Source organism: Conger conger, chromosome 14 (genome assembly GCF_963514075.1).
Source record: "Conger conger chromosome 14, fConCon1.1, whole genome shotgun sequence".
NCBI classification, from domain to species: Eukaryota; Metazoa; Chordata; class Actinopteri; order Anguilliformes; family Congridae; genus Conger; species Conger conger.
Genome location: NC_083773.1, coordinates 40934936 through 40947038, shown reverse-complemented (window position 1 = coordinate 40947038; position 12103 = coordinate 40934936). Strand labels below are relative to the sequence as shown.

General features: G+C 44.2%; 1 protein-coding gene across 4 annotated transcripts in view; it reads right to left on the bottom strand.

Moving 5' to 3' along the window:
- Nucleotides 1-5556: 5556 nt before the first annotated feature.
- znf335 (zinc finger protein 335) overlaps nt 5557-12103 on the bottom strand; it is a 31020-nt gene continuing 24473 nt past the window's right edge. For 2 of the 4 annotated variants that reach the window (XM_061220452.1, XM_061220454.1), the window contains exons 21-28: nt 11871-12013; nt 11040-11179; nt 10092-10195; nt 8812-8898; nt 8620-8703; nt 8435-8500; nt 8027-8132; nt 5557-7473 (exon numbers count right to left, since the gene is read on the bottom strand). In XM_061220452.1, the coding sequence (XP_061076436.1) occupies nt 7349-7473; nt 8027-8132; nt 8435-8500; nt 8620-8703; nt 8812-8898; nt 10092-10195; nt 11040-11179; nt 11871-12013 (855 nt within the window). In that variant the 3' untranslated portion in view covers nt 5557-7348. The remainder of the gene's footprint in view (nt 7474-8026; nt 8133-8434; nt 8501-8619; nt 8704-8811; nt 8899-10091; nt 10196-11039; nt 11180-11870; nt 12014-12103) is intronic. The other 2 variants (XM_061220453.1, XM_061220455.1) reach the window with 1 other exon arrangement.

Here is a 12103-nt window from a genome sequence, read left to right as displayed (position 1 = left end):
AATTAATATTAATAAATTAATAAATCTCAAATGTGTTCTCATACTAACACACACACACACACACACAAAAATAAACATATATATATATATAATAAAGTCTAGGGTACCAAAGACTTCTGCACAGTACTGCGCATTAGATGATTAAAACATGAGTATAACCTTAAGAGTGTGATTCTGGTGAAAGGCTTTTCAATTTTACTAGTTTTTACAGTTGATTTCATTCATTTTCACAATAGTTCCAGTATGCAAAGTTGTGGGTGAATGCAGCTCAAAGGGAGAATGCAGAGTGATCATTGCAGTGTACTTATTTCCTTGCATTACCGTGAACACTAATGGATGGAGTTTCCTTATTTACTGTGTCATGATTGCTTTGTTTTAACTTGTTCCTATAAAATCTGTATTTTCAGACAATCTTCAGTGATTAAACCTTAATTATAAAAGCATTGGACATCTTGCTGTTATTTATTATTGCATGGACTCCTGTGCTACTGTAGTACTTATTTCATAATCTGTATGCGATTATGTTTGGGCTTAATATGAGTAGATCCTGATGGGGCTAAAATCTGCACAGTTGAATTAATGACATTCATCTACAGTAGTGTAAATGAACTCCAGTATAAGATACACAAGTTATGCAGTGTCTTCTGAGTTATTGCTTCTATTACTGCAGTGTAACCACTAGTGAATACATTTTGGACAGTCACTGCTTGTCTACTGAGCAGGTATGATTGGTCCCTCTGAAAGAAACTGTTTTCCTGTAGGTTTGAACCTGGATCTGCTGCACATCAGTTGAATGGATTAGACCTCTAAGCCAAAATCAAGGCACAAGTGTGGTTTGCATGACATCCAGTCTGAGATGTTCCTGAGAACCTACAGTTTAATTATTTTTTCAGGTGCATTTCTAGTAGCTGTAGTCACGCAATGCAGATGCAGTACAGTATTTTACGATTGCTTTAACTAGCAAGCCAGTTCTCTCACAGGGCAGATGCATTACAGTATTTTACAATTGCTTTAACTAGCGAGCCAGTTCTCTCTCTCAGAGCAGAATGGTACACGCTGGGCAGCCTGTGTCATCAGCTGGCATGCTTCACTTTGATTGGTCGCCTGCTTCGATTGCATGTCCTAAGAGCCAATCAGATGAAGCCTTGCTTCCAGCTGCTCCAATCATCTGTCCCGTGGGTCCCCGGGCTCCTGAGCACCCAGATGACTGGTCCCGCTGCTGGAGGGACTCCAGGGGGGCAGCAGAGCTGGCCTTCTGGATGAGTTTGAGCCTCTTTGTGTCCCTGGAGTGGAGGCTCCCAGCCCAACACACACAGCTGTAGAACAGGACACCCGTTCAGCCACAATCATCTGCTAGAACATGGCCAGCATCCTGCTACACACTGAAGGAGCATAGTCTCCCCAGAGCCAGCATCCTGCTACACACTGAAGGAGCATAGCCTCCCCAGGGCCAGCATCCTGCTACACACTGAAGGAGCATAGCCTCCCCAGAGCCAGCATCCTGCTACACACTGAAGGAGCATAGATAGCCTCCCCAGAGCCAGCATCCTGCTACACACTGAAGGAGCATAGCCTCCCCAGAGCCAGCATCCTGCTACACACTGAAGGAGCGTAGCCTCCCCAGGGCCAACATCCTGCTACACACTGAAGGAGCATAGCCTCCCCAGGGCCAGCATCCTGCTACACACTGAAGGAGCATAGCCTCCCCAGAGCCAGCATCCTGCTACACACTGAAGGAGCATAGATAGCCTCCCCAGAGCCAGCATCCTGCTACACACTGAAGGAGCATAGCCTCCCCAGAGCCAGCATCCTGCTACACACTGAAGGAGCGTAGCCTCCCCAGGGCCAGCATCCTGCTACACACTGAAGGAGCGTAGCCTCCCCAGGGCCAGCATCCTGCTACACACTGAAGGAGCGTAGCCTAGCAAACCATTTATCCATGTGATCAAGTGGACAGTGTGTGTGTGTGTGTGTGTGTGTGTGATTGTAGGCGTATGTGTGTGTGCTCTGTGTGTGCTGTATGTGTGTGTGCTCTGTGTGTATGAGTGTGTGTTGTGGTTGTGTGTGTGTGTGTATGTATGGCTGGGGCCTGGCATGCTGTGTGTTGATGTGTGGGGTGTGAGTGTGTGCATCTGTGTGTATGTGTGAGTGTGCGTGCGTGCATGTGTATATGACTGGGGGCTTGCAGTATGTGTGTTTATGTACTGTGTGTGTGTATGTGTGTATGTATGTGTGTGTGTGTGTGTGTGTGTGTGTGTGTGTGTGTGTGTGTGTGTGTGTGCAAAAACCATGAGCATCTTCAGTGTATCTCCCAGAGTATTTCTGTGAAATGACACCTCCATCTTCATGCTAAATAGATTTTAAAAAACTTAACCATGCACCATACCAGAAGCTGGAAATGGCCAAAACTTTCACAATCAGATCTGTGGGTCGTGTTTGAATACTTGAAACACAAAGAGGATGCATTCCGCCATCTGGTGGCTTATGGCGCTATTTGCAAGGGACTGAACTAGAGGTTGAGATTCATGGCAGAATCTGAAGGTTGGCAAAAGCTGGAAAACACCTCGCTCCTCATGTGTGTGAGGGTTATGGTCGTGTACCGCTAAAACCAGTATTAGACAGTAGTTATGGGCATGTACTGCTAAAACCAGTATTAGACAGTGGTTATGAACATGTACCTTTAAAACCAGTATTAGACAGTGCGACCATGACTGATGGATATGTGACCTCGGTGGGCGGAATCATGCTGTGTTTAGCTAAACCTTTATTTGTCTCAAACTGTAAATTGCAGTTGCATCGTTTCTGGTACACTATCATATCTTAGTTATATAGCCAGCTAGTTCCACAGCCAAATAAGTTGCTTGTTCATTATATAGTTGGTTAGCTAAAGTGAAAACTAAAAAAAGTTTTTTTTATTATTTCTATGTTTTGTTAAACATATAAATAGTAAAACCTTTCATAAAGTCACCTGTTAAGAGAACACGAAAAGACGGCAGGCTCTGTCGCGTTTGTCACTGTCAGAACACGGAACTGTATAATACCGCTTTATATTATGCGTTACTCATACTGTGGGAAGGATCAGTGTTGTGTTTGAGGGTGTTTGCTGTTGCAGTTCCTCTCTTGACCGTCCAAAATTACCTACTGTACTTAAGGAAGGCCGCCTTAACAAAAAGGTCCCGCCTTAAAGGTACAATAGGTAACTTCAGACTCGTAACGGTCAAGAGAGGAATTGCAGCATCTAACACCCTCAAACCACAATACTGGTTATACTTCCCACAGTATAGGAATATAACGCGTATTATAAAGCATTATTATACAGTTCAGTGTTCTCAGGCACTGTTTTGGAAAGCGACAGAGCCTGTCGTCTTTTCGTAGTGTTCTTGTAAGAAAATGTTCACCAAACAGGTGACTTTATGAAATTTTGACTTTAGTGTGCTACACAAAACTATTTATATTTTTGTCTTTTTTAGGTTTTCACTTTAGCTAACCAACTATAGTATGAGCAAAGCTATGTAACTAGCTGGCCATATAACTAAGATATGATAGTCTACCACAAACGATGGAGCTGGAACTTACAGTTTGAGACAAATAAAAGTTTAGCTAAACATGCATACTTGAACAGGTAAAGAGATAAAAGGAACATGTAGCTGCCCAAATTGCACTCTAGACAAGTGATCACTGAAACTCTATACTATTGGCTATTATGCAAACTAAGAATACATAACTAGTTATAAAACAATACCAGTTTGTTATCGGTAGTAACAAGCGTATTAGCTATTAGTTAGCTTGCTGAATGTATAAATATCCACCTGAGGCACAATGCTTGTGCAACTATACTTGCAAGTGTACTCGATGCAATGACTATTCAAGCCAGCTGAGCATGATGAAGTGTACTTCTCTGATGCTAGGAGGAGAGCTTGTGCCCATCTATGCTATAGCCAGTGTCCATGAAATTAATCTACTGAAACATCACTTAGAGGACAGACATTTTGACATCTGTTATTGGGAGGGGATTTAACCATTTTCTATTCCAATTTGACAGCCAGAATTGCAGGATAGTACATTTGGTTTCATTGGAGGGTGTATTAAGCAATATTCAAATCAATATTTACAACAGACACCCTGAGTGTTCAATAGACTTGTTAAATATAATTAGAAGTATAATAATGTCCAGATACAATGACACTTATCGTCCCGGTTAATACTGTCCTTGAATTCAATGGATTGCATGCAAGAGCAAACCTTCCCTCTACTTTTTTCTGTTCAACAAGTGATTGATGGATTGCTGGCTGTCTGGAAACTAATGTCATGTCCAAAAAGTTAAACCCAGAGAAAGTAATGTCATTAGAATTGCAATTTAACTCATGTGCCTCATTTTCATAATTAAGGTCCCAATTGTCAACACTGTTGACTTTAATTTACTTTAATCTGGATTACAGCAGTAAGTCCCTAGGGGGCCAGATGAGTCTTGATTGGGACCAGAATTGGAACGAAACTGGATTTCAGGGAAACTTGCTTACATAGAGATTATGAACACATGTGGAGTCTGCATTTTGTAATCCAGTAATTAGTGGCATGTTCTCAGGAAGACAGAAATCCCTTCTGGTACCAATATTGCATCCCTGTGCATATAAAGCAGGGGTGCACTACAAGGGCCGATCTGTTTCAGGATTTTGGGTCAACTTCCGGTCTTAATTATTTAATTGACGCAATCATATCTTATCTAAGGGCGGCACGGATGGTGCAGTGGGTAGCACTGCCGCCTCACAGCAAGGAGGTCCTGGGTTCGAATCCCCGTCGGCCGGGGCCTCTCTGTGTGGAGTTTGCATGTTCTCCCCGTGTCTGCGTGGGTTTCCTCCGGGTACTCCGGTTTCCTCCCACAGTCCAAAGACATGCAGGTTAGGCTGATTGGAGAGTCTGGATTGCCCGTAGGTATGAGTGTGTGAGTGAATGGTGTGTGTGTGTGCCCTGCGATGGACTGGCGACCTGTCCAGGGTGTATTCCTGCCTTTCGCCCAATGTATGCTGGGATAGGCTCCAGCCCCCCTGCGACCCTGATCAGGATAAGCGGGTTCAGATAATGGATGGATGGATGGATATCTTATCTATGTGTGTATGAGTACCGGCTACAGCTGCAGACTCTTAAGTGTATCCTAATGACTTTACTGTGCTCAAGTACAGGCTTGAACCAGGGTCATTTATAGAGTTGCCAGCACATTAAAAACAAGGCAATTGGTTGGAACAAAAACCAGTACACTGACTAGCCCTCGAGGACCGGAGTTGTGCACCTCTGGTAAAAAGCCACTGATACTTGTGTTGGGATGACTGATAATGTAGAACTTGGTAAAATCATACAGTATGCTTTCATTTTCCCCATCCATTAAAGATTTACATTTTCATAAGGTGGACAAATATTAAGCCATTACTCATGACACTTTCAGACCCTTGGCATATCATGGTCAATGAAAATGCGTGTCTACATATTAAGTATGATTTGCAATGGGATTGCTGTGTTTGGTATCCTCTTGAAGCGGAGGAGGTACGAACACAAACATGCTTTCAGATTAAAACACGCACTCAGTCGTACATTTTATTTCTAGTGTCTGCAAAAACCGGTGTAGAACACACCAGTGCTCCAGCACAGTCTCAAGTGTTTTGAAAAATTATATTCACAAAATAAAAAGAAAACAAAATGACAGCGTATATAGTTCTACCCACTACAATTCAATCAAAGGATTAGCATTTTAATTTACAATATACATAATTTACATAGCAAAGGTGCCTTCCTGCTATATCCAGCTATGTTCCATTGACCCTAAGAAAGTACACGTCTCCAATGTATGTTTTTGAAAATGAACAGATGCATGAAAAGCAAATGTATTTTCATGTCATACTGGTGGCAGAAGCACAAATTATTATTTAGAAGATTGTCGCTTTCCACAAACAAAATGGTCTCCGTTCAATTCACAACACACTTCTGTTGCAAAACGTACTTTTTCCACAGCCTAGCTGTCGAAGTGCAATTTCTTCTATTATTTCCGAAAATATTGTATGATCTTACAAGGACATTTAACATATTAAACAATATTCTCAAATCCACCAATGAAGGGGCAAGACGCTGATCTTAACACAAAACTATATAACCAATTATTGAACTGTTAATGTGAAATGCACAGTGCACTTAGTTTCAAATATCTAATGCACTTTGCTTACAAGTGATTGATCAGAGGCACACATCCTGATACCACAGGAAACTCAAACCCACAGTAGGAGATCAGGGCTTCTGAAGCCGGGTGGTTTTTGGTTCTCCCGTTAAAATCCGTAACTAAATTCTGACCACAAAACTAGGCAGACTTAACGACAGAAATCTGCCATCACTGCTGCTCTCCAGGGCCAGGTTTGATAACTTCTGATGTAGAGAGATATCACTGGCACTGCATGTGTGAGTTGTATTTCCTTCATATGATAACAACATAATTAGCTATGTGACATTATTAAGCAATTTTCCAGGGCCTGTTACTCCACATACATAAAAACCACTTCATTTGTCTCCTTGAAATAAGTAGATAAAGTCTTTGGTATTAGCTTTTAGCCTACTCAGTTGCATTACTGCAACAGCTCAGAAAAACAACAACAAAAAAAAAACAAAAAACAAATGCGGCACAAAGAAACACTCCAACCCATTCCATGATGCAAGGAGATGTCTGTACCTTATTCCCCTGTGAGACAAACTCAAAATAACATAAAACAAAAACGGTAACAAATCTGCATCTCGGCCTTATGGTGGCTTTGTTGCCTGTGTGCTTGTGCCACTTCGGCTTTGATGCATTTCCTACAACATTGAAACACACAAATAATAAACACAATGTATGACATCACTGCCATGTCTGAAAAACACGGAGGCCTTGCAAATCCCGAACAAAATTACAGAGCATCTTCACTGTTGCGCACCGGCACTTTCAATGGCATCTCAATCAATCTGATGCCTTGCTATATCCCGTCTGGAGTGGTCAGTAAGCTGCAAAATACCTGAACGTAAAATATTTCACAATGAAGAAGAGCCATTGGAATTCAATTAAATTGTAGCAACCGATAATGAAACATATTGTTCCCACACCAAAAAAAAAAAGATTTAAAAAAATCGAGGTAAGCCATTGTAATTTTAATTCCAAGCATCAAGCGCATACGCCATAAGTGTGAACCTGCATTCAGGGAACAAGTTTAAGAAAGTAGAATACACAGCACAGGTCTTCTCCCTTGCTTCTCCGCGTGTCCTGGTGGTCCTGATGACAGCTGCCGTTCAGGAAGGGAGCAGACGGTGCTACGGCAGGGGCGTGGGGTCATGGTCGCTACTCCTCTGTGAAGGTGATGACGTCGTACTGGATGCCCTGCTGCTGCATCTGCTCCAGCTGCTCGGGCGTGGCCTCCGTGGCGTAGACCGTCTGGGTCTGGGCTATGGCGGCGTCTGCCACGGCTGGGGAGAGCAGAGCGGGGGTTAGCAAGCCAGCGAGCGGCCCCCAGCAACTACCAATCTCAACCGCGAATGCAGATCAACACCAATGATACAGCACCAGTGGGGCTCACCGCGATGGGGAGGGTAATATAATCGTTTGGGTTAGGGTTAGTAAATCATGGGCTGGGCTTGCAAATCAGAGGTTGCTAGTTCAAATTTGGTGTGGGTCATCGCCATCTTACCCTTCAGCGATGCTCGTTAACTTAACAATAAAGGTGTTGAAATTTACAGTGTGAAAAAATTGATTTTTGTGTCGGTCACTCTTGATAACTACGTTTGTTGAAGTACAGTGATGAATAACCCTTCTTTTATTTCACGATAAACTTGTAGTGTGAGATCAGTGTGCCGTTATCGGATGCAATTCATTTTTTGTATACTGGCCTCTTGGCCAGTTCTCATTTGAAAACAATGTACGTTCTTCATGTCAGGGTGTATTTCCTAGTTAAAACAAATAAACAAACAAACAAACAAACAGAAAATGGTTAGGGCCCTGAGGTTGGGCCATGGTGCACACCTGTCACTGCAGAATGTGCAACTGCCTCCAGGTCCTCCTGGCTGACGATCTGCTGCTCAGAGCTGATAGGGACGTACTGGATCTGCCCGTCGTGGCTCAGTGCAATCTGAACAGAGCCATACAAGCACAGGACCACCCAATCAGAGTGGAACACAATGGGGAAAATTCACCATTCACCTTGGGGTATTAAAGACCAGACTGAATGCACTGCTGGATGCGGTCTTGACCACGACCAACGTGAATACCTAGCTCAGCTATCTGGAGGTAATGCGTATTCTGATGTTAGATGATACAGGATCTCTAATTCTGATTGCTCGCGACAAGTAGAACTCCATCCACTGGTAGGTCTATGGCAAATGGTAAATGGTTGGCTGGTTTGAGTGTATTCTCGCTCTCCATCTGCCTCACCTGCTGCTCCTGTAGGAACGTCCCATCCTGGTCATATTGAATGTGCGCTATCTGTCCATCCTGCATCTGTGGAAGAAGACAAATCACTGTCAAATAAAAGACGGACGAGATTTTTGCGAATAAAATAAATGTTTACAATTCGGTCCATTCATCTGCGTGTGTCGTGTGTGTAGTTACTTGCTTACCTGAATGTGATTGCCCTCGGACACCACCACGTACTCTTGCGGGATGAGGTGCTGGACTCCGTCTTGGGAGATTATATATTGAACCTGTTGGGAGATGGTGAGATTCTGTTAGACTGCAATGAAATGACAATGCCGGTATAGACGCATGTCCCTCAGGCTGGCACCTGACGAGGAACATAAAGCAGGCATCACCTCGGTCACTTGGTTCTCCGCCGTCACCAGGTGCTGAACAGTCTGCCCGTCCACGGTGGTTATCTGTTGGATGTATGTGGCCTCCTCCTTCAAACAGAAAGCCGAACATGTGAACATGACTAGATTTCATACTGCAATACATTCAGAGTCTAGCTGCACCCTACGCCCCAGCAAGATCATTCCACTCTGCCAGCTCTGGATGCCTTGAGGTTCCCCTCACTACAAGCACCAGGTGGTCGAGCTGCACGTTCACACCTGTTCTCTGTTCTGGTTCCTCAGTGGTGGAATGACCTGCCTACCACTATCAGAATCACAGGAATCCCACCCCATATTCTGATGCAGAAAGAAAATGCAGCTTTTAAAGCCAATTCACCCCCTGCCCCCCCAATATTCCTATTCTATACCCTTTTAAAAAAACATCTGCAATTATTATGACTATTGTTTTTGCTACATGCCAGTGTTTGCTATATGGCTTTCACTTATTGACGTATGCTTTGGATTAAAAGTGTCTGCTAAATGACTAAAATGTAAATGGAAAATGTACATTTCAAGATAAATGAATAATTACTAAAAGCTGATCAAACAGTCACCATCACCAGACTCCTTTAGGAGCTATTAATGTGATACGCTTGGTACATTCAGCTGAACACATAGACGTGGCAAAAAACTGATATTTTCGTATTTCTTGACGGATTGCCCTTTAGTCTCCTTTAATTGTTTGCTTGCCCGTATTTCACCCATTATTCTCATTTCTTAGACATGATGTGGTAGTATTACATGTGGAGTATACACTTGAACAGGAACATAGTCCCATGGGTTCTGCTGTATCAGTAAATACTCTAACCATTGCCAAGAAATGTGGGTGTAGCAGGTATAACTGGTGTATTCGGTATTGCAGGTGTGACAGGTGTATTGGGTGAAGGTGGTGTAACAGGCATATTGGGTATAGCTGGTGTAACAGCTGTATTGGTTATAGCAGGTGCATCGGTTGTAGCTGGTGTAACGTGTGTTTGGGTGTAGCTGGTGTAAAGGGCATATCGAGTATAGCTGGTGTAACAGGTGTATTGGTTGTAGCTGCTGTAACAGGCGTATTGGTTGCAGCAGGTGTAACAGGTGTATTAGGTGTAGCAGGTGTAACAGGTGTATTAGGTGTAGCTGGTGTAACAGGTGTATTAGGTGTAGCTGGTCTAACAGGTGTATTTGGGTGTAGCTGGTGTAACAGGTGTATTTGGGTGTAGCTGGTGAATAGGCGTATCAGGGTGCAGCAGGTGTAGGTGTACCTGGTCAGAGAGGCTCTGCTCCTGGGCTACGATGATGTGCTCCTGGCCCAGGGCCTGCTGGAGCCGCTCGGGGGTGATGACCGCCTGCCCCGCCTGCAGAGCTGCTGCATCGCCACGGGAACAGAGAACGGTCAGATAAACAAACATCTCTACGCCACCTACATTCCCACACACACACACACCGAGACAGACACACACACACACACCGAGACAGATAGACACCAATACAGACTCACACAGATACAGACAGACTCACACCAATACAGACTCACACAGATAGACAGACAGACACAGATACAGACTCACACAGATACAGACAAACGTACACAGAGGCCAGATCACTTGACCTACTAAACACACAAGCTAAACTGTGTTTCCAGCCCATAATCTCGTATCTTCTCACAATTTTGGAAAAAGTCAAGAAACATACAAAGCAAAATGCAAATCTGCAAATGCAATTTATCCGCTCCCATTTATCTCAACTATATGTTGGAGAACATGGGGAATTCATACCTTTGCTGACGTTTTTGAGCAAAATGGCCTCTGTCAGATCACAATACAACCTACCAGGTACTTCATTTTACTTTTACCTTCATTTGAGTCTGGTAACGGAAACTAACAGGGTCCCCTGGGGCACAGGGCTTCCTACACATGCAATACATGCCAGGCTGGATAGGAGAAATGGAACGAGGGCTTTAATCTCAGCCAATGACACTCCTTTATCCTTAGAGCCTCTTACAAACCCCTTGCAATCCCCTGGAGGGTGGAAGATTCCTTTCTTAATAAAAAAAAAATTGATCACAAAAAAAGGGAAAAGAAAACAGATACACAGACACGGTGCACTGAAAAGCACCAGCGAGACGCCATTTTGTTTCAGGCGGCAGACAGACAGAAAGCGGGGGGCGGGCGCGACAGCGTAACGCAGTGCACTCTGGGTAGCGCGCTCACTCTGCAGGGTGGCCAGCGCCTCCTCGTCGCTGTTGACGATGATGGCCTGCTGGGGCGCGGCCAGGCGGGGCTTGCGGGACGGCGGGTCCTGGCTGTGCAGCCGCTCCATGTGGAACTTCAGGTGGCCGTTACGGTTAAACCTGCAAACGCAAACCAGTCAAAAGAGACCAACGCTTACGGCCTTCTCTACTGCGAATATTAATGCTAACTACAAAATTACGAGAGGTTCAAATTCAAACGGGTCAAAGCCTCCATGCCAGAATGGCAATTAGAAAAATGAAACTCAATAGACATAATTGGCTCTAAGAGCGATTTTAGACTGCACTTTCAACAGGAATACATTTTTCTCATATGAAATCAGTCCCCTTAACAGCGTGCTGGAGTGTGTCAGATCCCCCTGTGCTGAACACCACACACTATTTTTTTAGGTACAGAAGATGCAATATTCAATATTGCACATTCTCTCTTTCACATTCCCTCTCAGGCATTCACATACACAGAAATGTCACACGTCAAGAATGTTTGATAACCAGAAAATGCACTTCAGCCTTTCATTTTGGCATTGTGGCATGAATAGTTTTACATAGTAATTATAGCAGTTATAACAGCAGTCATCATAACTGGTTAACAGGCAGACAGACAGGCAGACCAACAGACAGCCTGGTGGGCAGACAGACAGACAGACAGGCAGACAACCCAACAGACAGACAGACAGGCAGACAGACAGACAACCCGACAGACAGGCAGGCAGACAGGCAGCCCGACAGACAGACAGACAACCCGACAGACAGGCAGGCAGGCAGACAGACAGGCTGACAGGCCCTCTCTCACCTCTGACCGCAGACCTCGCAGGCGAAAGGCTTCTCGTTGGTGTGGGTCAGCATGTGACGGCGAAGGTCCTTCTTGTTCTTGGAGGCAAAGCTGCAGTGGCCACACTTATGGGGCCGGAGGTAGGCATGCATCCCCATGTGTGTCTGAGGGACAGAGCATACACATAAACCTCTCACTACAATTACACTACATCTCCATGTGTGTCTGGGCACAGAGCATACACATAAACCTCT